Genomic DNA, 27,958 nt, shown 5'->3' with positions numbered 1-27,958 from the left:
ATGATTTTAATTTCATTTTAAATTTATGGATGAGGATCATCTTATCTCCAATATACCTTTGGAGCCCTGACTCACATCTAACATGTTGCCTACTCAGAGAAAAAAAAAACAGAGCACACAGTTTCACAGTTTTTCTTAGCGAAATTCTAGGACGGTTCTATCATCAGTATAGTCAGTGTTTAGTGCCATGCTGATGATGATGTGCAACTTCAGGGAGTTAACACACCACTATGGGGAAACGCAGGCAGCTGGCTGGTCGGCACACGAGGAAAACTATTGTCCACAGTATCTGAGTGGGAGGAAAAACAGTAGGTATTGTAAGAATATGATGCGTGGGGCATCAACATCCAGCAGCACACAGAACAATTTTCAGAAAATGCACATTCCTTTATTTGAAGCTTGAGAGATTTAGGAGAAAGCAAGCCACTAATCGGCAATCGCTGGGCCTGAGGGCTGTCTGGATTTTCCCTAAATCTGCATGGGAGTGAGAGAATAGAGCAGATAGAATCACTAGTGCTTGGTTGCCTGGTAAAACTGGGTGTAGTTAACTAACAAAAACACCTTAGATAACCAGATCCACAGCTATATTACAAAACCTGTAACTGAATATCTACAGCGTTTGTGTCTGCTCAGCGAAACCCTGCAGTTGTTCATCTACTCTTCTCCTGGTGTCCACAAGCCTGCATATTGAAATTTTGCTTTGTGGCAGCATTCCCTACCTCCCTGTCAGCATATATTGCCCTAGTTTCTTGTAGCACCATCTCATACCTGAACTCTCAGGAAATGTTAGCTCATGCATAGATTTTCTTGTTATACAATCTCATTCACTTGACACTTTTTTCATCTTGCCAGTTGCCTCTTATCTGGATTGCATTTTGCAAGGCTTGGTCAGGATGGCTATTTTGTTATCAGCATGCATAAATTACAGATGTTAGAATTATAATAAGAGTAAATTGAAAGCAATTTTTAAATAATTACATAATGAAAGCAATAGGTCAAACGTCCCTCATTTTTGTCAGATTTTAGACAGATGTAAATGCATTTAGTTCTTTAAATAGTAATCTGACCCATCCATCCATCCATCCATCCATCCATCCATCCATCCATCCATCCATCCATCTATTATCTATACACTGCTTAATCTTCATTAGGGTTGCGGGGGGCCTAGAGTCTATCCCAGCAGACTTAGGGCGAAGACAGGAGACACCCTGGACAGGTTGCCAGTCTATCGCAGGGCTATGTATAGTGACTAACAAGTGCAATCACATTCACACCTACGGACAATTACCAGTTAACCTCAGCATATTTTTGGACTGTGGGAGGAAGCCAGAGTACCCACATGCATAGGGAGAACATGCAAACTCCACACGGAAAGATCTCAGGCCCAGGCCGGGACGCAAACTGGGGATCTTCAGGCTGCAAGGCTAACCAGCGAGCCACTGTGCAACCAGTAATCTGACCAGTGTAAGTGAAAAAATTTCACTTATGATGGTGGCAGAAAAAAATAATGAGCAAAGCATGCAGCTAACTTGTATCGATGGACATGTTCATGTTGCTTACAGGCCAGATATTAAAGTCTTTAGCTTGTTATCCAGAAACTGAAGTCTGCTCCAAGCAGTACATAGCTATAACTTCTGCTTTTTGGGGTGGTTTTTGGAGCATTATTGCCATCTTTTTGACAGCGTCCCATGCAGATCAACATGTGGCATGTGAACAAGCAAATTCCTGTCAGTGGGAACATTGCCACATATGGACAACACAATAGCTGTGATGCCAGTGCTGGGCTGTGATACTGAGGCTGCTCAGTTTTTGAGGAGTGTTTTTGTGAAGAAAGGGGAGTTAACTGAACTGCCCAATCAATTGATCTCTTTCCTGCCTGAGAGAAGTTGTTTCAATCTGCTGTCAAAGTTTATGTGTCATCTCTCTCATGCTATGTGGAGTTAGAGAAGTTGGTTTTCATGCCGTGCTCTATGTGGAGTGCACTATTGCAATGAGATGGGATGGCTAAATAAGCTTTTTTTTTGTTTGTTTGTTTTTTTACTGCTTCAACCCTCTGGATATGCCTTATCTGGGTATGGCTTATAAGCACTGGATCTAATGATCTGGAATTGAAGTGCTGTGAGCTGCTGCTTCCCTCCAAAGGGAGTCTGATTGGCTGTAAGGCTGTTTTCGTGTCGCTCCAGTCAAACCTGGAGTTTGCAAGAAACTGTTAATGTTTAAGACGCAAATTTATTAGTTTTGTACTGGATGTAAACATCTCAAATGTAAAGAAAGCAACCATTTTTGGGGGGCAAAAAGGGAGCCGCTCTATCATCTAACATGGATGAGGATCTAAATTTGATACATAGTATTCTGTGACAAGGCTATTTAAATCCCTATAGGATGATGCTTGTATTTGTAAAACTAGGATTACCATGTGTAACCTTCATTGTTCCGCTGTACAGTACATTCGAGAATAATTTGGAAATCACAATGCATGGTGGTTTTTTTGTCAAATATTAAGATTTGTCCTTAAAAACGTACTTCCTTATTTGCATGCACTGCTGTGCATTCTATTCCCCGCTGTGGTGTTAATGCATTTCCATGTGCTGACTAGAAGCGCTGGCAGTGTTTTGATGTGTCACAACGAATACTTTGGCTCATTACGATGAGGATAACCTTATGGTTATTATCTAGGTTTTCTCCTGTTTAATTGATGCTTTGAAGTCGTACATGAAAGAAGTTGTGCGCTGCCTTGTGTGAGTGTGTGCGTGTGTGTGTTTGAAAGAGAGAGAGAGTGTGTGCGTTTGTGTTTTGTGGTTCTTGAGTTCATTCTGTGCTCAGCTCCACTTTCAGCAGTCTTCAGTCGTCGCTGCAGACAAAACACAGTGATTACAGCTGTGGGTCTGCAGCCCCAGGGCTTCTCCACAACAGACCATACAGCTGATCTACTGCCAAGTCAGAGCAGTGTGTATGCGTCTTGTGCGTGAAAGTCCCAAACGAGTCTCAATCTAAATAGACAGGGAGAGATCACACTATTATCTGTCAACCCATACGACCAAGTTTCTTTTCTCTAATTAATCCTCTATTCATATCACGGACAGTCATTTAGTTATTGTCTGTTCAGTCAAATTATTTGTAAGGCTCATTAAATGCATTTTTTGCAGAATTTTATCGTATTAATCTCAGGATTAAAGTAAACAGTAAATCCATTTATAAAGTCCCTGTGTGATGAGGAGCCCAGGAAATTTCAGTCAGTTTAGTGGTATGATGAATAAATGTATTTAAGTAGTTGGACGACCTTTAAACTACATCTGTGGTCTGTTTCATGTCCAGAACAAGTTAAGGAAGGTGCACCATACAATGCACAGCTTACTATACATAACCAGATTTATAACTGTAGTCAGTGTAGTCGGCTCATATACAGTAACTAAACACTACGGATAGACCGATTATCTGCCTTGGCCGATATTTGCCCGCATTCCAATTATTGGTACCGGTGTTTTTATTGACCAATTATTGATATACAAAATCCACTACTTCAGGTCTGATACGACCTCCTCTCTCTGTCTGTTTCACTCTGTGGTCTCAGAAAGGTCTATCAAGCAGAGACTGCAAAGACAAAACAAGAATCATAAGCTGTTGTCACAAACCAGGAAATTAGCTTCCCTCACAGTGGCTAAGGCTCCGCTAACGGCTAGCGGCTAAATTAGAAGGTCATCACAAATTACCCTGAAACAGAGTCTGGAAAACAATAACTAATAATGCTTTAAGATCTGGGCCTTAGTGGGCAATAAAAATGATACAACAGTGAAATATTAAGAAAATAAAGAACAGTCAACATAAGTGCAAGAGACAAACTGATCAATCTCAGTTGATCCCACATAAACAGACCAGAGTGTCCTAATTTAATCAGTTCTTTTTCTATGTTACATATTCCGCCATAATCACCATTATTAGTGTAGAAGCCTAGCTATGAATAACAGGTTCTCTGTTGTCAAATGCTGCTAAAACATTACATTTAATGTATATCAGTTCCAGATATCAGTTATTGATCTTTCTTGATGGCCAACAGTGTGCGTCAGCCTTAAAATACCCATATCAGTCAATCCCTACTAAACACATTGTTGTAAGAAATTATGTCAGTACTCCAGATGCTTCCAAGCCTAATTAACATTCATTTTTCATTTTCATTTTTCTTAAACCTAAGCAGAATCATCAGGGCATGATATTATCTCACTGCAGAAAAAAAAAAAAACAAAACAGTGCTTTATCCTTTTTTAAAATGATTTTGCGGTGATGTTTTTCAGAAAAGAAAAAGTGCTAGAGTAACAAAAACATTATATGGGTACAACACCAGCAAATTACTGTATTTTGGCATAATGGGATCTTTCATACAGTTTAACTCAGATCATCACACGTCTGTTCTCTTCAGCTCAGCTCCAATGGTGCATTATTCTCAGTTTTTATGTTTTCTGTGCTGAGCAACCCCCGTTTTACTGGGTTGGTCACTCCCGTCTGTTGTTGACCGGTACCCCTCCTCCATCTGCTCTAGATAACAAACGTACGAACCCAAAAAAATGCCTTCTTTGACAAACTAGCAATTAGCTGTCTTTTTTCTTTCTCTTTTTTTCTTCCCCTGAAGAACCACCCTATGTTTAATGCACAATTATCTGCTACTTCAAGCATGTTGCACTATCTGACCAAACCCTTCATCTCCACTCACCATATGCCTGCTCACCAGAGCTTTGCTGTATGCATTGGCGTCCACAGCATCCAGCTGCATCATGTTTTGGAGCCAACACAGCTGCCAGAGACGATCCGCTGCCATTCCAGTTACTGTGTTTGTATGTGTGTGTTTGGGTTTTCTTAGTTTTGCCAGACCAGCTCTTGAAGCATGAAATTAATTTGTGAATGTATGGGCAAGTCAAGTCAACTTTTATTTACATATACACCAAAAGTTGACCCAAAGTGCTTTCCAATGGAGGCAGATGGATTACCAATATGAGTATAAATGCTTGTAATTATTGACAACTGGCTTAAAATTTGTTTTTTAATTATGCATTTCAGCAGTTATTGACTTTGTCTTAACACATATGCAACAAAACATTTTCTTGTGTGTTTGTAATTAGAGAGTGAGCGAGAGAGAGAGAGAGAGAGCGAAGGGAAGGAGAAGCAGGGGAGACAGTAGTCTCATTTGGACTCATTTACATGAAAACAACACTACAGTCTCCCCTAAAACACAAATGCTTGATGCCTGTGTGCAGAAGCAGTCTGTTGCACTTAAGCTTCCTTCCCAAGCAACATAGTTGAAGCTCAGTGGAGAGTGGAGCAATTTTGCTCAGTTAATGATGAGGAACAATATTTATTAGTTTACCCAGAGAAGTGTGGAAGAGATTGAAAATGGTGTGTCATGCCTGTCCTGTCTGGCTGGGAGGAGATCTGGAAGCAGCTGGTTTAGTGACTGTTTGCTTCTCAAAAGTCATTGTGGTGACGTTGGGCTGACTGGGCCTTAAGTAAAGCAAATGAAAATCCTGATCTGCCGTTGTGTCTGACATAAACCGCTGTCCTTTTGTCATTTCATGCACATACATTCTTTATACTTCACGGCTGTAACACTCCCACTGTGATTGTAACCCGTAGTGAACGCTCATATATCAAATGCCGTTCATGTCTACATTGAAGTCCCATGGCCCACCTTTACTATAATCTGTTGGTGCTGTAGCTTCGTCCTAACCACAGTCTTTGATACTTCGACTCAAAGAGTTTGGGGATATTCTTTGATGTTGCCTACAGCAGTAGCATCAATATTCAGGATGCAGGCGGTCTTGGAATATGAGGATTTTCTTTAATATATGTATTGGTATTTTAGTATTGAAAGGACATTGCTGCAGGTGATTTAGTAAAATAAAGTTTATGTATAATTTAGGGGCTCACCCAGAAAATAAACAGCACAGGAATAGAAAGCAGCAACAAAAATTACCTTGAGTGGTATCGAAATGGTCGCCTGGCTGATGCCATATGTGCACAACAAAAAGTCCATTGCTTGTGATCAGTTTCAGGTGCTGCTTGTTATTGCTGCTCACCATTTTTGTGAAACCTAATAAAAAATATAAAAAATAAGTAAATGGAATAATATTTAGACTTCAGCTTTGGCCTTTAAACCAGCTGGGAAGGTTGATCTAATTTGCATCTGCCTTCTCATTTTAAGGTGTGCTTTTAATATTGCATTTTATCAGGCCCTAGTTGTGAATTACTTATTACTGGAGCTACATTACGCTCACCTGTACCTGTAAGGTAGACATAAGTAGACTGTCTTCAAGCTCGTTCCACTATTTTTTCCACCTTTTAGAATATGGAGCAAAGTAGCTGTGGAGGCTGAGGATCAGGGTCCCATTTCCTGATAATGATCGATCATAGAAGATTTGTGAAAGCATTTCTAAAAGCTCAGACTGTTGCTAAATGCACACGTTTAACTTTTTTAAAGAAGGGCTATACAATAAAATAAAAGTTGCTAAATGCAAACAATAAAAAGCAAAGCAGTAAATGTCTGTGGCTTTACCTTGCTGCTATGTATAATTCATGCTACCGGGTGAAAGTCAGTATAGGAAAGTCAGCTTTGATTAATGTCGTTGCTGTTAGAGGCGGATGTAACTCTCACATTAAACCTAAAATAAAGCACTGGCAGTTCAGGTTTGATGAATATGCTGCTTATATACAGTGAATGTCATCCTTTCATGGTTTTTGTATTAGACCTGCTGCATTAAAGCATTTAACAAACAACTTGGAACACAGGACTAGGAAATATACCACTAAGCAAAGAACATCAGTGTTCTAAAAATCCCTCTATGGCTGTTGATTTAAACCCCAAAAAATGTATCTTGCTGCATCAAAATTTTTCTATTAAAATGTTCCTTTCCCAAAGTAAACATGCTTAGATGTAACTCTACAACTATCCTTTTCTAGAGTTTGCATATCTATGAAGCCTCTGCCTCTGATTCCTTAGGTTTGTTACATAGATCTGTCACATTTCGAGGTAGAAATGCTCAGCTAAGAAACTGACTGCTTATTTTGCTAATATTGTGTCATCCAGTACATAATAAACACCATATGTTAACACGGTAAAAACTTTGTTTCCATCAGAGGGGGTCTTTAATATAAACCTTCAGAATTCATAAATGAATATAAACCATAAAGACTTACATTTACGGTATTTTCTAAAAGTTTCTTCAGTGTTTTTCTATAGAAAAGCGCATCTTGTAAGCTGATGGAAGTTTGTAAAAAGAAATTACTATCATTGTAGCCTTCAGATGCTTTTAGTCAACGCGCCTGAGAATCATTGCTCACAAACTGTAAAATTAAGGCTCGCCTCGTGGAGTTGAAGCTGCAGTGGCAACACTTGTTTTGTATTTTTTTCCCCCGCGTTATAGCTGGTTGATAACCGGTTAGAAAATGGATCTACAGCCGGGCACCAAGTGCTTGGATCTGAAATTACCCTTAACGGCCTGTCACACCTTTTCAGAATCGCATGTCTAAAAATCCCAGTGTTCTCCTTGCACATTTGCTTATAAGACCTAAATTGACAGGTTTGCTCTTGATGCAGGTGGCATACAATAAAAAATATACATGAGTGTACAAACAGTGAACCCACTTGAGTGCCAGAACCAAGTGGGGCCTTGTTAAGCCTCCCACCTCTTCAAGTCCTTTCTCTTCCTTTTAACAGGTCGCATCTCATAAATTTCAGTTGTAAAATGTGTCAGCGGCGCTTATACTGTGATGCCCTCTGTAATAACTTTTCAGCATGCTGACATTGTTTATGTGTAATGGGACTGTGTGTGTGTGTGTGTGTGTGTGTGCGTGTGCAGAGTCTAGAAGCAGAGTACGACAGCACTGACTGGGATTAGTTTTGATAAGCAAACAGTTCAGCAGGGGGCTGAGCCATAAGAGGGAAATGAATGAGAGACAGATAGAGGCAAGAAGAGTCAGACCACCATTACATACCTGTGGGCGTCCTGGACCCGTGTGCAGTTTTGACTTGAAAACATCGACAGGCTGAGACCGACACAAAGCAGAAAATAAATCATAGATTCAAAATCCTGGATTCCCTTCGATGTCTCTGATTTCCTGATTTCCAGTGTTGAAGCTCTTTGCTTGCTGCAGCATGGTTGGATGGAGTGCCTCAGGCGTTGCTTCCTGATCCTGACCCCGACAGTCTGTTCTTGGGATTTTTTTGCTTGCTTTCAGCAGAACAAAGCCATATTTCTGCAATCATTGTGTCTCACATCAATATACATTTCTTTTCAGTAACCATGATCCAAGTCAGATCCAATAGATAAAGCACAGTGTTGCAAACTCATATCTGCTCACATACATTTTTAATATATTTTTTTGGCAATACAACTCAATGAATACGACTCCTCAAATTTGCTCTTGCAGCCTCTCACATGCTGGCTTGTGCATTATAAATGGCAAATTTGCATACTTTCACTTGTATGAATGTAGATGCCAGTTTTTATTGAGCTTAGGTGGAAATATTTAGTTTACTGGTGTCAGAGAGCCTAACTGCTGAATACAGCTGTGCTTTAATGTGATTACCAGTTGCTGAGCCATGTGGGGACTGGTGTTGCTGTCAGCTTAGTTTACTCACAAACACACAGTCGCAGATGTACATCCCAGGCGCACGGCATCCACCTACAGAAGTATGAAGTTTAAACACGCTAATATTTGGGTGTAGAAGTAATAAGTCAGAGCAATTTGTCTCGCTCAGGGAGCCGCAGAGGTCACGCTGAAGTCACATGAATGCATCTGCATAGAGTTGATTTGAGTGCAGACACATGCACACAATATCCAAGAGATCCAAATGCACAACCCACCTGTCAGCAGTTGCAAATTGTTGATGGTACTGATTTCTCTCTGTTTTTTTCTCCGCCTTGCAAACACAAACAAGTTTACCTTGACCTATGAAAGGTCGTGCCTCTTACAATTACCACGCCTTCACACACCTTTATTGATTCAAACGTCTGTGTAAGTCTATGTGTGATTTTCTGGCAAAGTTACACTTAACCTTGTTGTGTCTGAAAGGATAGATAGTGTTTGGTAGGTAGGTTTGTTCAAATTAATTCATAGTGGGGCCTTAAAATGCAGCACATGCTCATTATGTACTTTAACTGCATTATACCTAAAGAGTAATGAGGCTACACTTCAAATGTGCAATGCAAATTCAAGCACCAGAAATATTTTTCCATTTTTTTAAGTCTTTTTGATGGAGACAGTGGATTCTGGCAGCTCAACTTAAAAATTCTGTTCTGTTGCTAACGCACACACACACATACATGTATATAGCTGAAAAATGTGAGGGTCACTTTCTTCATTTTGATGTAGAGAGAGGTATCCTAGGCTGCTTTTTCATCTACTATCCTTTTACTTTGCTAGATGACGCTGCCGCCATTCGCAATGCCATGTCTTTCCTGTTAAACATTTGATCTGAATGCAACAGTGTTACAGAACAGTGCAAAGAAAAGAAACCCACAAATGAAGCGTATCATCCTTCTGTATAGATGCAGAAGACTTGGCTTGTGCAGTGATCCACTACATTAGAGAAATCCTCTTCTTGCAAGTGGCCACATCATCTGCTTGAATGTGGACACCAAATCCACATATATATATATATAAAAATATATATATATGTTTTGTTTTGTTTTTTTTTTTGCTAAATACGGCTGATGCATGTCAATGCACGGGACCAGAATATTGTGTTGCATCTGTATTATTCTGCACAGAAAGATCTACTTGTCTGTTTACTTCAATGCAATGCATGACTGCCACCAATGATTGTCTTTATTAACGATGAATCTCTTCATTATTTCTTGATAAATTAATTAGCTGTTCAGCCTATAAAATCAGTGAAAAACATCACAGTTTCTCAGAGCCCAAGGTGTGAAGTTATTCTCTCGTGTGTGTGTGTGTGTGTGTGTGTGTTTTTTTTTAACCAGCAGTCCAATTACCGTTTTACTGCGGAAAAAAATGACAGAAACAATTTATTGATTTGAAAAGTGTTTTCAATTGCATTTCTGTTAACCTGTAAATGGATAATCAATAGATAGTTTCTCCTCTTTGAAATTGTCTGATACCATAATGTTAGAACTCTAACAATACATTTTCAAAGCTGACACATCCTGATCTTTGAGGCCCATGTGTCTCTGACTGATGTGCATGAAGTCATCTGTATAAAATCCGCTTTGCACTTTGGGATTTGTTACTTTGTTGTGGTGAAAGTTCCATCACGCCCACTCACCAGTACTATTTTCGAAGGTGGTTGCAGTACAGTTTAACCGATTGTGAGGGTTAGTATCCTGTCAGTCTAAGCCGCATTTGTCACACCAGTATACAGCACTATAAATCCAGAAACAAGTACAAAAGTAAGGTATGCTATATACGGTAATGTGAAGAGTACTGGAGTTTAATGCAATCTTCCCGCTCGCTCAGTCTTCCTCCATAATTTTCCGAAGTGGATAAGGTTCATTATATTTGCTGGGGCGAGCTGTTTTTGTGCTGGTGTAAAGTATATCATAATGCTACCAGAGTGTGATGTGCCCTCCTCCTATGCACAAAGATTATTAGCTCTCACTATTCAGCTTGAACTCATCACCTCACCTCCCCGCTTTCCTATAACTGTTCATCTCACTAATCATCCTCACAACAGGAAACATTACTTGGTCTCCCACTTCTCCTTTAAACCCTTTTAACACCAAATCCCATTATTCTTACTTCGCTATATAATTGGGACATCTCGCCCTCCTTTTTTCCATGCATTTTTTTTTGTTTCATGCGTGTTTTCTCTCTTCTTATCTTATATTTATGTTCTCACTCTGACTTAATGCTGTCTCCGTGGAATCATTTTCTCATTTCTCAACTTATAAATGAATGTATTAATAATTCATTGAGAATAATTAAGTAATACTCTCTTCATCTCCTACACTTTTATTTCATTTTTCCATCCGTTTACAGTAAGAGACTTTCATTGTTCTAGTTTTATTACTTTTAAATAATACACATGATAATAGTCAATCTTTAAACTACTAAAGAAACGTGTTGTTCTACAGTCATGTTTTTTGTGCATTTATATTTCTTATTTATTTGTATTTGGATGATATATTTCACCTAACATGAATGTAATCCTTTCTGTGCCTCACTGTAGTCTTTTATTTTGATGTGTGTTTGCAATTTACTTCCAAAACGATAAAGTGAGGTGTGATTTTCAGTCGCTTGGAGAATATGCATTTTTTTGCCCAGAGAAACATGCTGTCGTCATTCTGGAGGAAGAGTTTTATTGGCGACAGCAGGTGCCTTAGCCTTATCAAAATGAAGACGTCAGTGCAGGTGACTGCGAGGAGACTTTAATGAATAATTCATCACTTCAACAAAGTAAGACGAAGCACCCTTCTCAAGTGCTGAAAGCAACTGAGATGTAATTACGAACACTATGTATTTGACTGCAGATAACAGATATTTGTGTTTGGGAGTAAAATCAGTGTGTTAGTCGTATGCGCTGTTTTGTGACAAAACAGATGGAGGCAAAGCAGATGAAGAGAAGCGAGGATTTGGCAAAGAGAGGAGTCTGAAATTATATAATGGACTTCAGGACTGTGAAATGGGAGGTAAAAGTGAGATGGGTATGCCTTAGTAATTGAATTTAGTCGTACAGTCATGCCAGACTTTATCCGTAGTGTTCGGAGTGTTGATGTTTTCATGGGACTTGGAAGGTATTACCGCTGAGGTAGAGAAAAGCAAGATCAAAACACAGGAAAATGGACTGACGAAGGAAAAAATGTGGTCAAAAAAGGAAGAAAAGCAGCGAAACAGAAAAGACCGAGGGCCAGATTTCCAGAGTTTTGCACCTTGTTTCAGATGTATTCTGGTGTGGTGTTATTTATCAAACCTGTGCCCTAGCCTGGAAGCACAATTCACCTGTCATCTGGATTACACACACACACACACACACACACACACACACACACACACACACGCGCACATATTCGAGCTGTCAGCGTACCTTCTGTGTGATCAGTGAAATGTTACCCTGTCCTTTCGCACTATGTATTTGAAGGAAGATCATGCAAATGACAGAAAATGCATGTTAGGAGTCGACTGCATGTTCCACCTGATTTCAAAAGCTTAATACAATTTCTGGATGTCTGCATCTCCCAACATGCAGTGTGTATTTGTGAAAACCTATCAAAGGGAAGGGAAGAAGTGGAGTCTGACCAGCTTTTCTGTGACAAGCAGACTAAAGGTTTAAGGGAGTTACACTAAACTTCAAAACAAAGTAACAGAAAAACAGAGCATTAAATGAAAGCAGAAATGAACCATTTTGTAATATCCAACACAGAGAGTTCTGGCTGTGTAGTTATTAAACTTGAAATTGATTTTGATGTTCAGTGAACTGCTAATGCGGTGTGAAAATTGTTCCGTCTTTATAATTTGTTTACATTTTAGTGACAGCTTCCTGATACCACCAGCCTTTTCTTTTATACATTCTTTTATTTTTTTTTCTTCATTTCATCTATTTTTCATGATGAGTTTATGTATTTATCCCAACTGCACTGATTTTTTAGAAAACCTTTGATGAATAACAATGGATTTGCCTTCTCAGTAAATGTTGTGGAATATTTTTCTCTTCATTAATGAGTGTTCCTGTGTCGGTACAACCATAATGTGATCACTCGTAGAAAGAGCAAGGAGGCACTCCAGATCTTTACCACCTGCCTTAGCAAATCTGGCAACCTAACACAGGTTATGAGGGCAAATTTTAATGGGGGAATAATATGTGATGTGCTTCCATGTGTGGATGTCTGGTGAAAAGTGTAAAGATTCATGACCTGTGTGTGTTGCTGCGTTGTTTTCATTATTTTTATGTTCCATTTTACATGTTAAAGCACTTTGTGTTTCTTGGCAGTGTGAAAAGTGCCATGCAGAGATAATTATTTTCTCTTAAGAATGTTATTTCTTAGGATCTGTGAACCCACTGCAGCTTTATTGTGTTCTTTTCAAATAATTAAACATAGCACCTCAGCTTACGTTATGACTAACATTTTAAGTATCAGTAAATATGGTGCAACCTGCTTCTGTAAGATAAGTCGGGTATTGATCTGCGGAAACAGTCACTTTGATTACTTTCACAGTGCGAGACAATTGGTCTTTTTTATCAAGAAGCACTTATTCCCCTTCTGAAAGTCTCCTGAGGTCCAAATCAAATGTGAAAACCGCATGAAGCACATTGATTGTTCGAGTGATTATTTCAAGCTGCATTCAAAGTTGAGATGTGCACAGCAGGAGATTAGAGCAGACTTGAAGTACCTCTAGACTTCTTAACCGAAGGACATTCAGACTGACCTTGTTTGCCTTTTTGGAATTACTCTTTTAATAAAACTTTAGCAGCGATGCGGCAGAAGGTACAGTAAACGCATATAAAGACACCAGAATTGTATTAAAGAAACTACATTAGATGAATATACACTTATTGTAGTGAACAAAAGATTCATAATTTTATTAAATGCACAGTTAAATTGTTCAGATTTGAATTTCTTTACTGGATAACCTGGGTTTGTAAGGCACACACAGATTTTCAACAACAGCTCATATCAATGCAGGAACTGTGCAAGAGCTGCATTGGACCACAACAAAAAAAATGCATTAGTTTCACAATAAATGCTGTAAAATGATGAGATGCTTACATTCATTTATTCTTTTTTTTTTTTTTGACCTATTCTTTTCTACTGACCTGTGTCCATGTCATTTGACTTGCAAATTTATTTTGCATAAAAAGAGCAACAAAATTTACACTAGAAGGTTGAGGAGGGGTGGTGTTGGTGGAATTAACCACTGGGATTTGTATTTTTTTTAACACTGTTGTATTTTCAGGCACTGCTGCTTTGTGGCACCAAAACCTTCATAGTCTTGATTAAAATACATCTATGCAAATGTTACCCATGAAGCTCCAGTTGTTTTTTTGGTTGTTGGGCTGAGAAGACTGAAAAAAATGACCCCTTAAAAGTGTCAGTATCTCACAGTTTTACAGCATTTTTTATTTAATTTTTTTTTTTTTGTGAAAATAATACATTCTGCAACGTGGACCAGCTTTTTTTTTCTTCTGTTTTTCAACACATTAGATGTTCTTCGTTAGATGTACAAAGCATTACCTATTTTCAACAAAGTGATCCACTAACAGGCTGAACCGTGAAGCTGCCCTTGTATTCTCTCCTCTTCACTCTGTCTCTTCTCCATCTACCACCTCTCTGGGCATGTTCTAACGTGATGCATAAATTCAGAACCAATTTTACACCACATTGGTTTGACTTCACTCTCCAAACACCGCCAGCCTCTCGCACTTGAAATCCAACTCCGACTCCGGACCTGTTTAAGTGCACCAGACCAAAATAATGACTACAGCTTTCTACACAGACTTAATAGAACTTTTAATCATGTCTAAATTCTTTATGGTGCAGGCAAATTTTCATGAGCTATGACATAATGTTTATGAAGTGAGTAAAAGAGGGTATTTCACCAGGCATTGCACTGCATTTGCCCACAAATTATGGCTGTGTCCAGTGAACAGGGAAGCAAGAATATGTTGCTCCATCATTGGTAATAAACTAGTTTTAATAAGGATGGTGCGACTTTTATATGAAAAGAACAGATTTTCAGGTGATAAAAAGAGGCTGACGGAGCATCCCTCATGTACCACATCCGTGTCTGTGTGCCTTACAGAGTTACAAACTACTGCTGCTGCTCTTCTTGTTTCTGAATTTGCCTTTGTGTGACTTCACCAGCTGGGAAACATTTCTGAAAGTTTGTGGTTTCTGTTCACTTTTGACCTTGAAAAATTCAAATGCCTTCCTATTTTCTTCTATATGACAGTGTGATTCAGTGCAGACTTGCCTTAGAGACAAATACTCTCTCCCATCTACATTTGCTCTTGGGCACAAACCCCCGGCTTGACGAGAACAAAAACTGTCTTTCTATGTTGATAGTCAATGAGTTATAAAAGTTTTATTGTTCATTTTTAAAGGCTGTCTTGATTTTTACACTGAGAGGAAATAGACAAATCTTAGACTCAGCACTGCTTCATACTAGTTCACACACAATGCTGCATCTGGGTTGATCAATCGCTCGAATGTGCTATATCCATCTATTTTCAGCTTGCGGTAACTTCTGTGAAGGCTCCACAAATGAGTTCTCACCTGACTTGAATCTTGCATGAAGAAATCTATCACCACATGCCTGAGCAGCCCCGTCCAAAAATATTTTTACACCAAACTCTCCCCTTCAACTCCGTTGCACTGTATTTTTATAATCACATACCATGGGAGACAGAATTACCTTTTTTTTCCTTAACTGACAGGTCTTAGAAGTGTAGCCATGCATTAAGATCTGTATTGGTAAAGCTTTTTTCCTCTGACAGACTAGTGAATGTTTATGGGCCGTCAGCAACACGTATGTCCTCACATATCCTGTGAATCAGGGTATTGACATAACACACTGACCTAATTGTACTGTTTCCTCGCTGTTTTAATTTGCAGTCAACAGGTGAAGCATTTCTCCTCAGATGCTCCTTCATAGCCACAAGAACAGCATTGATTTTCTTTCTGTCCTTTATTCCCCCTCCACTCTTGGAGATTAGGAAGTGTAATCACTGTGATCCTGTGGGTTCTACAAGCACAACATATGTATAACCATGAGAAAATTAGATGGATCTTATTAGCATAAGTTAATTTTTTTGACTAAGCCTAAGTCACACCTGAAAAATCGGTAATGTGTTACAGTAATAAACATTTGATATAAACTCTCTCCTGGGCGTTTTTTTCATCAATTTGGAATGCAGTTTGAAGCCATCTACGCATATTTTAGGTTGTTTTAGATTACTTATTTATCCTTCAATGGCTTAATACTTTGCAAATCCCTGACAATTATCGCTTTGTGGCAGCCACTGTGTGTTTAGCAGGGATGTGTGTTTTGATGTTGCAGTGCCAAGGCAGTACCAACAAAGCCTCTTAACTCTCACAGGCTTTGCTCTCGCTGTCACTCTGACTTGGATGCAGACATGCACTCACTCCCGGGATGTGACCCAATAGGATGGGAAATTAGAGCTCTGCAGACTTTGGAACAATGGACAAATTACCGACAGATCAAACAGAGGAAGATGAAAATTTGTGGGGAAATCGTATTTGTTAATTCGGTTTATAATTTTGTCTGCACTGTAGACACACCATGCTGGTCTGTTTTGTACACACAGCAGCCAAAAATAGTTGTGTGAAGTCAGGCTTTTTACTTATGCACTGGACCCCACAAAGTAATGATTTTCTGGGGAAAAAAAATATATGCGATCCAAAAATGCTGAATGATTGATTCTAATCTTCTTCTTCTGCCTTTATTTTACTAAAATCTCACTGCCAGCAACCGGAGGTGTGTTCGGTCCTCAAGGAGAATCAGGGTCGGAGCCCGAAGACGACAACCAAATGAAGTTTTACACAGAGCAGCACAGAGGACGAAGACGCAGCAAAGGTGAGAAGGAATGCAGGTGTATGTATTTGGAGCATTGTAATAAATGTGTCACATTGCAAAGACATTAACTTACACAGGAGGGGACCCTCTTATCCACTGCATGCTGCTGAGAGTGAAATAAAGTTTCAAAAAAGAGGAGGTAAAACTCAATAAAACATGTTTGAAAACAAATGAATCCCGGCCTTCGCCTGGTTGAATATGAGGGCGAATAATGGACGGGAGGCTTATAGCTGAGTGAAATGAGGCTAGACTTTTTTGGAATTGTCAGCATAGCTGGAAGCAGGAAGGAGTCATGCTCGTTCTCGATGGGGTTTAAAGTGCTGTTCCATAGCAGAGCTCGATGACACTCAACGCAGATATATGAGCTGATGTAAATGGAAGCTCTGCGATGAGCAAAGCTGAGTCAAATAACTGGGATGGGAAGCCTGATTTTGACTTTTCTCCCCACGTAGACATATGTGATAGTGAAGGCTGAATGTGGATTTTGTGTTTGTGTGTATATGACTGTGTGATCTAGAGAAAAGGGAACACATATTGGGTTTGTGTCTAAATAGTGACTGAAAAACAGCAAAAATCAAAGTATTCCTTTTATTCCAAATGCATTCATGTCACCAAAACATTGGACTATGGCAAGAGGAGGGAGAACTATTAATCTTGTTACTTTTGCTGCAAAGTGTGGTTTCTGGTGTGAAGGTAGTCCGCTTTGTATGCCCACCACAAACACATTTTGCTTTGATTTAGTTCATAAATGTGCTGCTAAACTTGTAAAGGATCCTAATTTCTATGAGAAATTTTTGTGAAGGCTTAAATAAAAGGTGGAATTTTGAGAGAGAAAAAATCTCGGCATCACTGAATTCTAGTCATTGCCGCATTTAAAAAGATTCTACACCGTTCAAAAGACTTTCCAATAAGCGACGACTTCTTAACATGCTAAAAATGAAAGAGACTGCAGACGTGCATTTTTTGTGTGGTGTGCCTGTGATGGTTTCTGTTTTAGTATGTATTCAAAATGAAACTATTACCTTGTTCATTTTTAAGGGGCTAATTTCAACTGCCACACTGGCTCTTACTGTCATTTGTAACCGTGAATGCAAACAATCAGCTATAACCAATGTATATGAGTGAAAACTGTACAGCAAGTCACAGGGTAATTACTGGTGTTCAGCTCTGCAGACTCCTCTCCCAGTAGGTCGCGGCTGGCACAAACATATTTAAAGCGTTGCAGCTATTTTGGGGAGCAAGGATTTCAACTCAAGCACTAAACGTTTTTTTGAACTAGATTCCCTAGATTTCAGTTCAGAGTTTCAGATTCCCTTAAGGTAATGTACAGACAGAAAAGCTGAGTGAAAATGACTTACTCTGACATGAAAAACCTACCCTCTATTTTCGTTTTCCAGCATAACTGGGTGGAATTTTTGGGCGTGTATATAAGGTTTTAATGTAGGATTTGTTATTCATGTGCGTCTGTTAGTTTAAATGCATAGGATAAGCTCAGATCTGTGAACACAACCCTGTAAATGGCTGAGTAGGTTTTAATCAGTTCAGTTTAATCAATTAATAAATCGGACATTATGTATGTAGCATTTTTCAGACAAATAAAATGCAACACGAAGTGCTTTACAGATAACAGAAATAAGATTGCAATTAAATAGTACAACCAACCCTCCACCACCACCGTCATGTTGTAAAAGGACTCTAAAACACAGGAATTGAGGAACTGAGGAAACATTTTTTCTATAAATCATACCAGAAAACATAAAATGAAAGAGGAAAGATAAATAAATAAAATGAAATGAAATATATATTATTAAAATAGATAGAAGTCAAAAATGATCAAAACAGAATAAGAAACAATAAAAATGAAGTAATAAACTGCACATTAAATAAACTAAAATATGTAAATAAGAGAATACATGGAGAAATCAATAATACAATTAGTCCTAAGAATAATAATAAATAAATAAAATTATCAAATAAATCAAAACCTTGACTGGGCTTACAGTTACAGTATTTCCTATTATATTTCCAGTCAAATGGGATTTAAATACCAGCCATTCAAATCATTTACATTGTACGTGTGTAATGCATGAAGTGAAATGCACTGATAGACGTTAAGTACACTTTCCCTAGTTTCTGTTATTGTGTCATAGCTGTTCAATTTTGGTTCTTTTTACTAAAAAATGGTGTAAAATCTAAAGAAAATACACTGTGTGCAACTTGTTACCTCATGTTTATTGAGTAAATTTAATTATTTAATTATTTTTACAGAATTTTCAGAAGTAAATATGTCATTATTCGTTCTGTAAATGGCAGTGTGTTCACAAATGAAATGGAATACAGAGTCCTAAAGCATATATCTCTATTTAAACGAACACTTAAAAGCTAAGACTAAAGGAGGCATAAAATCCTGTTGACTATATATAATAAAGTTAACAACCTGTGTAAAAGCAGTTGTAGTTCCTTTAGAAGATGAACAGAGGGAAGTAAATGGATGGAGGAAGAAATAAAATACATTCTGAGTGTTAACTTTGTTTCGTGGAGACCTTGTATCTGTGGTTGATTTACATTCACTAGTGTAAGTAAGTGTGTTTACGTGTGTGTTTGAGCGCAGAGAGCAGGTGTTTGGTTTGCGCCCATAATGTAAGTGTTTGCCGCCGTGAGCGTACATGCTTTTGTCTACTCAGTAAGCTTTTATAGTAATTGAGGGACCCCTTCACAGGCCCAATGACACCACCCACACTCTACAGGGATTAGTCTGCTCCGCTGCTCTTGCTGTAGACGGCGTTTGTTTCTTTCCTCTCAATACTATCAGGGTGTGAGACATGCGATTCACTGTGGGGACATTCGTTACCTTAACTTTGTCTCTCTGGTTTTGACCTTGAGCTGCTTTTTGCTACACCTCCAAACTTCTGTAAGAATTTCAGTGGGTCCTCCTGTCACTAGGCAAACAGCGGATTACTGATTTAATCAATTTCACCATTAGCACATTGCATCTGCGACTGATAAAACCACATTTAAAAAAAAAAAGAAATTGCCTTTTGAGGGAAAAGTGTGTGCAGCTGTGTATGTCTGAGGTACCCACTGATAACGTAATTATACCTATAACAACTAACATTTGTTAAATATGCATTACTTCGACATTTTGAAAGCTAGTGGGGATCCAAATGAATAAATAAATGCATCATTTAATTATAACAACAATTTGCTGCCACCTGAATTGTTCAGTTCCACTGCACAGAATGGGAAAACAACACTAGTTGTACTTTTTCTATTGATTTTTGCAACAAGCCTGCACAGTGCAGGGTGCACATTGGGCAGCTCTCTTGCTGGAGAGACTATTCACACATTTTCTGAAATCTTATGTGATATACTTCCCTGAAATAGCTGAAAAAAGTAGAGGAATGCATTGTCAAGAAGCCTAACAGGACATGGGTGCCTGGTTATGCTTCAATAATGGGGAGCAAACTTGGAAAAATACATAACCGGCAAGAGGTTAGGAAAAAATATTAATTTAAAACTAATTTCCTGCATCAGTTTTAAATCACCAAATAGAAATCATGGATTAAGTCAAGAAACAGCTTCCTGCAACAGTCTAGATTGTGAGATTGAGGCTGTGAAGACGAAGAATGCATCACGAACAGCATATAATTGGAAGAGCTGCTGACTGAGATTACTCTGAGCAGCATGCATGGGAATACGTTACAATATAATAGATTTATAGATATTGCTTGTTTCCTCCCAAGTGGTCAGAATAACTCACCGCTGAACGGGGCGGCTGCTGCTGCTTTGTGCTCGCTGCTCGTCTGCTGTCTTGTCTATTTGTTGGCTGTTAGTGTCATTTTTTGTGCTGTGACATGATCAGCTATAAATTTGGAAATTTTTATTTTTTTTTTAAAAAGGTTAAAAGATTTGCCAGTTGCATGACTCGTTAATTTTTTTAAAAGACAAAGGGGGTAGGTAGCAAAACCATAACTCTCCCCCCCCCATTAAATAATAGGATTGTATTTGCTCCACTTGCTCATATGCAACAGGTCCAAATATATGTTAAACAGTAAAAATATACTTTAGCAGCAGTGTATTCCAAGCCAGCACTTTCACTTCCTTATCCTTCTCACATCCCAGTAAGCCTCTCCTTTTAACATGCCAACTTTCTCCCATGATAAATATCAGTAGACAGAGGTTAAGTGGCTAATTTCATTCCCTATATCCTGGCTTGGAAATAGGAGCCCTGACAGAGCCAAAGGGCAACCAAAACAACCAATCTATAACCCTGTCACTGGCAATAAGATCATACATCACACTGGTAAATGATTCTGGGCTGTTGTGCCGGAGCTGAGGTATTCTAAGTCATCTTTTACTCGCGCAGGGCCAGACTGGAATCAGGGTTAGATTCATAAATCACCACTACAATTAACTGCATTTTCAAGGATTAAGGGAGGCCTGTACTTTCAACAAAGTGCGGTACAAAAAGTAGATGATTTCATTTCAGGTTTGTGTTATGTGCCTGTGTGTATTATGCTCCCGTCGTCTGTTTAGAACCATGATAACAACAAAAGATCCTCTGGTAAACTGTTTACCTTTACCTTTTTCTCTTTCCCTACCTGCAGGCCACCCACACAGTCCTCTAAATAAGGTCACCCTGACGCTGATTACCATCAGCACATGTGTCATTGCCATTGTCTATGCGACGCAGGATTCCTGCCCCCTCACTGTCAAGGTTACCCTCCATGTGCCTGAGCATTTTGTCGCGGATGGTAAGTGCAACACATTTATTAGTCCTTGGCAGAATATTTGGAATATCTGAAAATATTCACTTTTCCGCACTTAGCGTTATATACTGTATGTTGTCTGTAAGTTTCCTATGCATTCTCTAATTTTAATTGAAAGTACATGATGAGAAATATTGTGAAAATCCCTGAAATTCACGTATCTCATAGGTTTGTGTCCGCTTGACAGAGGTTCTGCACAAGAAACTGTGAAATCACATCACTTTAGGAATAAATTGCAGCAGGATGTGCTATGCTTACCTATCTCAAGTTGTTGAGTTTTTGGTTAAGCTACGAAAGGCCATAGATTCATGGAGCTTGTTATCATAATAGCCGCCAACCATAATGGTGCGCTATTGTTTTGTTTGTTTCCAACCCATAATTGGATACAGTTGTCCTTCAAGCAGCATACTGCAGGGATGACTGTCGAGTTACATGCTGTTGTTGAGTACTGAAAAATATTATGCAATTTGTATAGTTTTTTGTTGTTAGGAGGGAACAGCTAATGGACCAGGGACAGCTCAGCATGCTTTCCCTGTATCTATTTTCAAATGCCTTGCATTAAAATCCCCACCCCTTCAACCATGGTTTGTGGTTTTCAATTTCACTGCTTTTCAGTGCCAGTGCCCCCCTCCTCCCTCTGCATGACTGATGAAGTACAAAAGATGCACATCCATCCATAACAAAAAAAAGAGAAAGAAAAATCGTGCTAGAACTGAAAAAGTTAGCAAAAATCGAGACAATAAAGCCCACGCACTGAAAGCTCCAAATGGAAAAAATTTTTTTATTATCATCGCAAATGCCTGATTGACATTTAGAACCATTAAACTAATTAAGAGCAGTGTGCTCAAAATATGATTAAATATTTTTTCAGCTTTTCAGTGTGCGGAGTGCATTTCATATGAGTGCATAGTGGAGACTGAAATAGTGGCCTATCGTTTGCACGTTTTCAATAATGTGACACAAAGGTTGTAGCCTATGTGACATAAATACACCAAGGTTAATTTCCTGTATATATATATATATATATATAAAGATATATATATATATATATATATATATGTATATATATATATATATATATATATATATATATATATATATATATATATATATATATATATATATATATATATATATATATGTCTAATCACCTCTGTCTCTGTGGGATAGAAAATATGCTATATGCTCAAAATTAAATCAGTGAGGGAGACTACAAAGTTTACATGTTAACAATAACAAAGCATTCGAAAAATAGATGTAAATTCAGGTGAATTATGTATGTAGGCATGGATGCCCAGGCAAGTGCTTAGAGAATTGTCCCGCTGACTCTGTTTTTAAATTCCTTGTTGGCTGCGAGATAATTATAAATTGGGTCCGTGTATTGGCAAGATATGACGGCATAAACCTTGCTGGGAGGAGAGGCCAAAATGGAACATGTGCAAGGAGTTAAGTGAAGTAAGAGGAAGTGAAGAGCTGAGGCAATTTAACTAATGATTGCCATATCTCTGAAAGCCGCGGATTCACATATCAGTTGATCAGGTGCTCTTGCCACTGGGGCCTCATTTCTAGTCCGCCCACGCGCTTCACAATTTGTGCACTCATGGACACACAATACAAATGGAGCAGTACACAAAACTTACACAGTGATTTTTTGCAACTGTATATACAGTAAGATGAGCATCATTTAAGGCAAAATGAAAGAAAAAAAGCTTTTCATGTTAAGTATTTATAGATTCATTTTTAAGTAGTAGTTTTTAGCAGCAGGTTGATTCATGTAGAAAGGCAGTTCAAGTAGTTTCCCTCCCAGCAAATTCTACCCAAACTAATCAAATCGCATATTACAATCATAGGGTATAAACATTTTGTCAATCAAATCATGATTATTTTGAATGCAGTGTCCATAAAGGTCAGTTTGAGCAGATTGTAGTTTCATGCAAGATAGCATGCCGTGAAATTTAATATGGATAAATGTACTCCCTGCACAATGATAGATTAATATTGTTAACCTTCTGACCTTTGTTCTCCTAAAGCCACCGGTCCACGTCCAGTTAGACACAAGACGTATCCTAAAATTGGTTGCTATTCAAGCCCCTATTTGACTCAATTATCAAATACATCAATATATATTAAAAAAATATATTGTAAATTTGAAGAATATTCCAGAGATATTTGTGATCTCACATGAATATTTATATATACACTACCACCAGTCAAAACTTTGGACACAAACTTCTAGTTTAATGGTTTTTCTTTATTTTCTAGATTCTCAGTGAGAATCTACAATGTAAATAGTCATGAAAATAAAGAAAAACATTAAATGAGAAGGTGTGTCCAAACTTTAGACTGGTAGTGTGTAGCATAAAAAAAAATTACTTTTTCTAACTCCACAGCCTTTCATTTAGTGCCACCCTCAGGTTAGACTCTGCATGTCAGCCAATCTACAGGTGTGGCAACAGGAAGCTCATTTTTATGTTGTGTTGTCCGCATTTGTCTTCGTTGCGGGGTGAACATAAACCGTGCATCCCAAAGGAGCTACAATCAGGCTTTAGACTTTTAGTTTTGTTTTTCCTCTGCAAACTAACTTGTGTGTACTGGAAGCCGGACGCAGAATCAGCGGACACCTAAGGCAGAGCAGATGTGATAAAAGGCGGCTTAACCCAGTTGTCTGGCAGGCATACAGCCGGCAGCAGGCAGCCAGTCAGAGCAAATAAACAAATCCAACAGATAAACAAACAAAGCAAATCCAAACTGGCAAGCCACATATAAATATATGTTAGATCAGGAAAGGTGCAGGCAGGCAGGGGGGGAAATAATTTTTAAAAATGATCACTATGGCTACCAGACATTACATATCAGCTGACACACAAGACACAAGCTGCCCTCTGTACTACTTTCTATATATTGGAGAAACAATGATAGGAGGTAGCCGAGCAGACAGGTGATGAGGTCAAGCATCAGTATGAGCGCTGGACTCAACAGGAGTCTCTGGTAGACATGACAGGAGACGGTAAACAAAAACTGCAACACAGAGGCTTATTTGTAGGTGGATAGCAAGAAAAAAACTGGAGGCAGAGAATGAACACTGCAAAAACTCAACATCTTACCAAGTCTATTTGTCTTATTTTTAGTCAAAATGTCTCATCGCACTCGATTTAAGATGAATTCACTTAACAAGTGACATCTCAGCAAGATAGAAGGACTTGCATCTTAAATATCTTGTTAAGTCGAACAATCTTTAAATTATCTTGTTTTCAGTTGTATTTTACAAGAAAACTCAAAATAAGTTTAACCCTTGTGTCATCCTGCGAGTCAAAATTGACCCATTTTAAAGTTTGAAAATGTGGGAAAAAAATATATTTTCGCAGTGAAACTTCTGATGCCCACATTTTCAACATTTTTGGGAAATCTTTGAGCATTTTTTGGTGGGAAAAAAAGAAATGTTAAAAATTTTTCTTAAGAACATTCACAAAAAAATCAATCAAAATCCAGTGAATTTCGTTGGATTTTGGTTGATTTTTTTTGTGAATGTTCTTAAAGAAAATATTAGAAGTTTTACTGATATATATGTAGTCACTTTTGATATTTTTAGGATTTTTTTAGGAAGATATTTACTCATTTTTTGAAAATATTTACAAGAATTTTCTTGCCAAATTTGGGGGAAACTTTTACGGAATTATTGGAATTTTCTTCCTGAAGGTTTTGCAAATTTTCAGAAATTTGAGAATTTTTTTTTCTGATTTTTTAGATTTTTTTTTTCAGACAAGGGAAACAATACATTTGGTTCCTGTAAATGAAGACAGCAGGAGGGTTAATACATCTCAAATTAGAAGGTTACATCAAAGCAAAAAGCAATTTTGAATGAAAAACTGCTTCTCTTTTTTTCTTTCTTTTTTCTTGTTTTGAGAGGGGCATTTTTTCCAGTGAAGAACAGCAAGTCCAGTAGTTGCGCATCACGATGTACTCATTCCTCAATCAAATATGAGTTGAATTAAATCTATCAGGGATAATGACACACATGCTACCTGCTTTGATTTCATTTTAATATTCTTTTCACCATATTATGCCCTTACAAAGTGTGAACTGAATCACTGATATGCCTTCAAACATCTAGTTTAACGAGTCTAATGGGAGCTTTTTAGTTACCTGACATTCAGATGGGGGTTATAAATGACTTAATTAAAGCTACAGTCCAAATATGGTAATTCAGTTTAAGAAATGTATAATTTATGAATACATAATAAGAAATACTCATATTAATTTAGATATGTGTCCAACCACGTATCTGAATTGCCATAATCTTATACATTATATAACTTTAATATTAAATTATAGAGCACTTTACACTGGAGCACAACACAAAATATTTAGCTAATAATATGTAATGGACAATAACACATCAAAGAAAGTCTCATTAAGTCAAAGTAAATGCTTTTTTTGTGGAGGTATTTGTTGCACTCACTTGACAGAAAAACAGCTATAAGTTTCTTTAATTTTCACTGCAGCCAGAACGCAGATGTCTGATGCTTTCTTTGCTTCCAAAACAATTGAAAAGAGATTAATCTAACTAAATGTTTTTTTCCCCTCAGTCCTCTGCACTGAATTCATGCTATGCACAGCAAAATGAGCGATGCTTCTATCGCTCAAGTGGGGTTTCTTTACAGGTCTCAGAGAAAGCAGCCCATAATCTAACAACTGCCTCCTCGCTGTGTGAGCCATTACTAGATTTATTCGCTCTCTCAGCAAATGAAAACCACTGGAAGATCTGTTCACTAAACTGCAGTGCTGCAGGAAATGGCCATGTTATGGTCAGCTTTGGTCATTTTGATGTGGGAAATGCTTTTTAGGGAACTTTTCTGGAGATCTCTGTGTTTTACCCTCATAAATATATACTTCATTTCCAGAAACAGCAGCGATACCCCATAATTCTAGGGCTGTTTAGCCGTGGTTGACAAGGATTTACTCATGTTTGGTTATTTAATCATAAATATAAATTACACATTTATAAAAATGTGCATATTTGCAATTCTTACAACCATGTTTATGGTGTCTTAATGGCTTCAAATGTGTTTCATGTCAGGCAAAATCTCATGTTGGTCATTCTGGCATTCACCTGATATTACACGCAGGCCTGTTGATCAGTGGAGACACAGTCAGAAGCTGAAAATTTCAACATATGAGTGTATTTCTGTAAGGCTTTGTGTGGGTCAGACTGTCCCAGTGCAATGCTTTCCTGTCCAAGATGAAGCCGGTGACTTCATGTGTGTAGGAGGAGACAAATGGTAGTTTATTCTATGAGGGATTTGTTAAGAAAGAAAACAGTAAAAAAAAAAAAAAAAAAAAAAAAAAAAAAGATAAATAGATGATGCTTGGGATCTTAGTGCCGCATTTGCTCCACCATGTAAGGGAAAAAGCATTTCTTTGTTGGCTATTTCTCATCAGCATTGTGCATTTTACTGCCAGGCATTGAACCTTTAACTTTTCATGTGACTCAGACCATGTTTTATCCTCACAATCCCTCTCTTTGTGTCTTAGCTCGGTTTTTAAATGCATTTTAAATTCTCTTTGACCAACCAAATGCATAGCAACTGTAACTGCTTCTGCAAATTTACCTTCCATGACCCAGCAGTATTCACGAAATATAGCTGTATAAGAATCTTTGTGTTAACCCCAGAGCTCAAGCACAATCTCCTCACAGCTCCCTTTGGATCTGAAACTCATTGGCATCAATTAGGGATAATCTTGTTCGGTGATCAGAGTTTAACGATTGGTCTGAGAGCAGTAAGAAAGAAAGGTAAGGCAGCATCAATGGGCATAGCGTTTACTGATTGACTCGTGAAACCCTTTTAGCCCCTCTACTGCAATTACCAAGGAAATCCCATCAATACACGCATTACAGGTCTTAATTTTCTCATTTAAATTCAGTCTGGTCAGGGTGAGAAATAAAATAACAGTGAAAACAAAAGAATTAGCTACTTTTCAATTGATTTTGCAGTAGAACCTGGAAAAGAATGTCTAAAATAACAAACAATCAAGCCACTTTTTTTACCATTTTTTAAAAAATTGTTCTATTTATTACAAGCAAAATAGTCCTATCTTGCATTGTCTTGTTTTTCAGGAAGTAGCTTTGTGGTGAGCATGGGCAGTTTCCTGGATGTTTCTAATTGGCTAAATCCAGCCAAGCTGACTCTCTACTATCAGACCAATTCATCCACACAGTGGGTCCGAGACTACTGTGGCCAGAGGACCACTGAGCCCTGCGAACAGATTTGTGACCAGGATACAGGTTAGTGCACACAAACAGACATGCAAATACACACACTGGGGTATATTTGGTGACTATTGATCTATTCTTTTATTACAGAGTAGGAAGCTGTATATTTTTTCCTATATTTTGCCCAGTAACTGGTAAATATTGCAAGCGAAATAGGCACAGGTAGGTGGCATCATATTAAGTTACTAATTAACATGACATCTGATTTATCTAGCTGAGTTGTTCTGGTAAATGTCAGATAATATATTATGTATTCAGCATTCAGAAAACATCTTGCAACCCAATATTATGTTAAATATTATCGAATGTCTACCAAACATCTAGGGATTCATAATTAGCCTATAAATGTTTGAATGACATAAGTCATATAAAGATTAAT

The 27,958-nt window shown here is 38.1% G+C and overlaps 1 protein-coding gene across 2 annotated transcripts in view; it reads left to right on the top strand.

The window, feature by feature from the left end:
- Nucleotides 1–27,958, top strand: part of LOC111578237 (astrotactin-2) — a 398,862-nt gene that overhangs the window by 237,265 nt on the left and 133,639 nt on the right. For both annotated transcript variants that reach the window (XM_055019355.1, XM_055019354.1), the window contains exons 5-7: nt 16,432–16,539; nt 21,147–21,293; nt 27,424–27,591. In XM_055019355.1, the coding sequence (XP_054875330.1) occupies nt 16,432–16,539; nt 21,147–21,293; nt 27,424–27,591 (423 nt within the window). The remainder of the gene's footprint in view (nt 1–16,431; nt 16,540–21,146; nt 21,294–27,423; nt 27,592–27,958) is intronic.

This window comes from Amphiprion ocellaris, chromosome 17 (assembly GCF_022539595.1).
Source record: "Amphiprion ocellaris isolate individual 3 ecotype Okinawa chromosome 17, ASM2253959v1, whole genome shotgun sequence".
NCBI lineage: Eukaryota > Metazoa > Chordata > Actinopteri > Pomacentridae > Amphiprion > Amphiprion ocellaris.
This window is presented reverse-complemented; position numbering and strand designations above follow the sequence as displayed.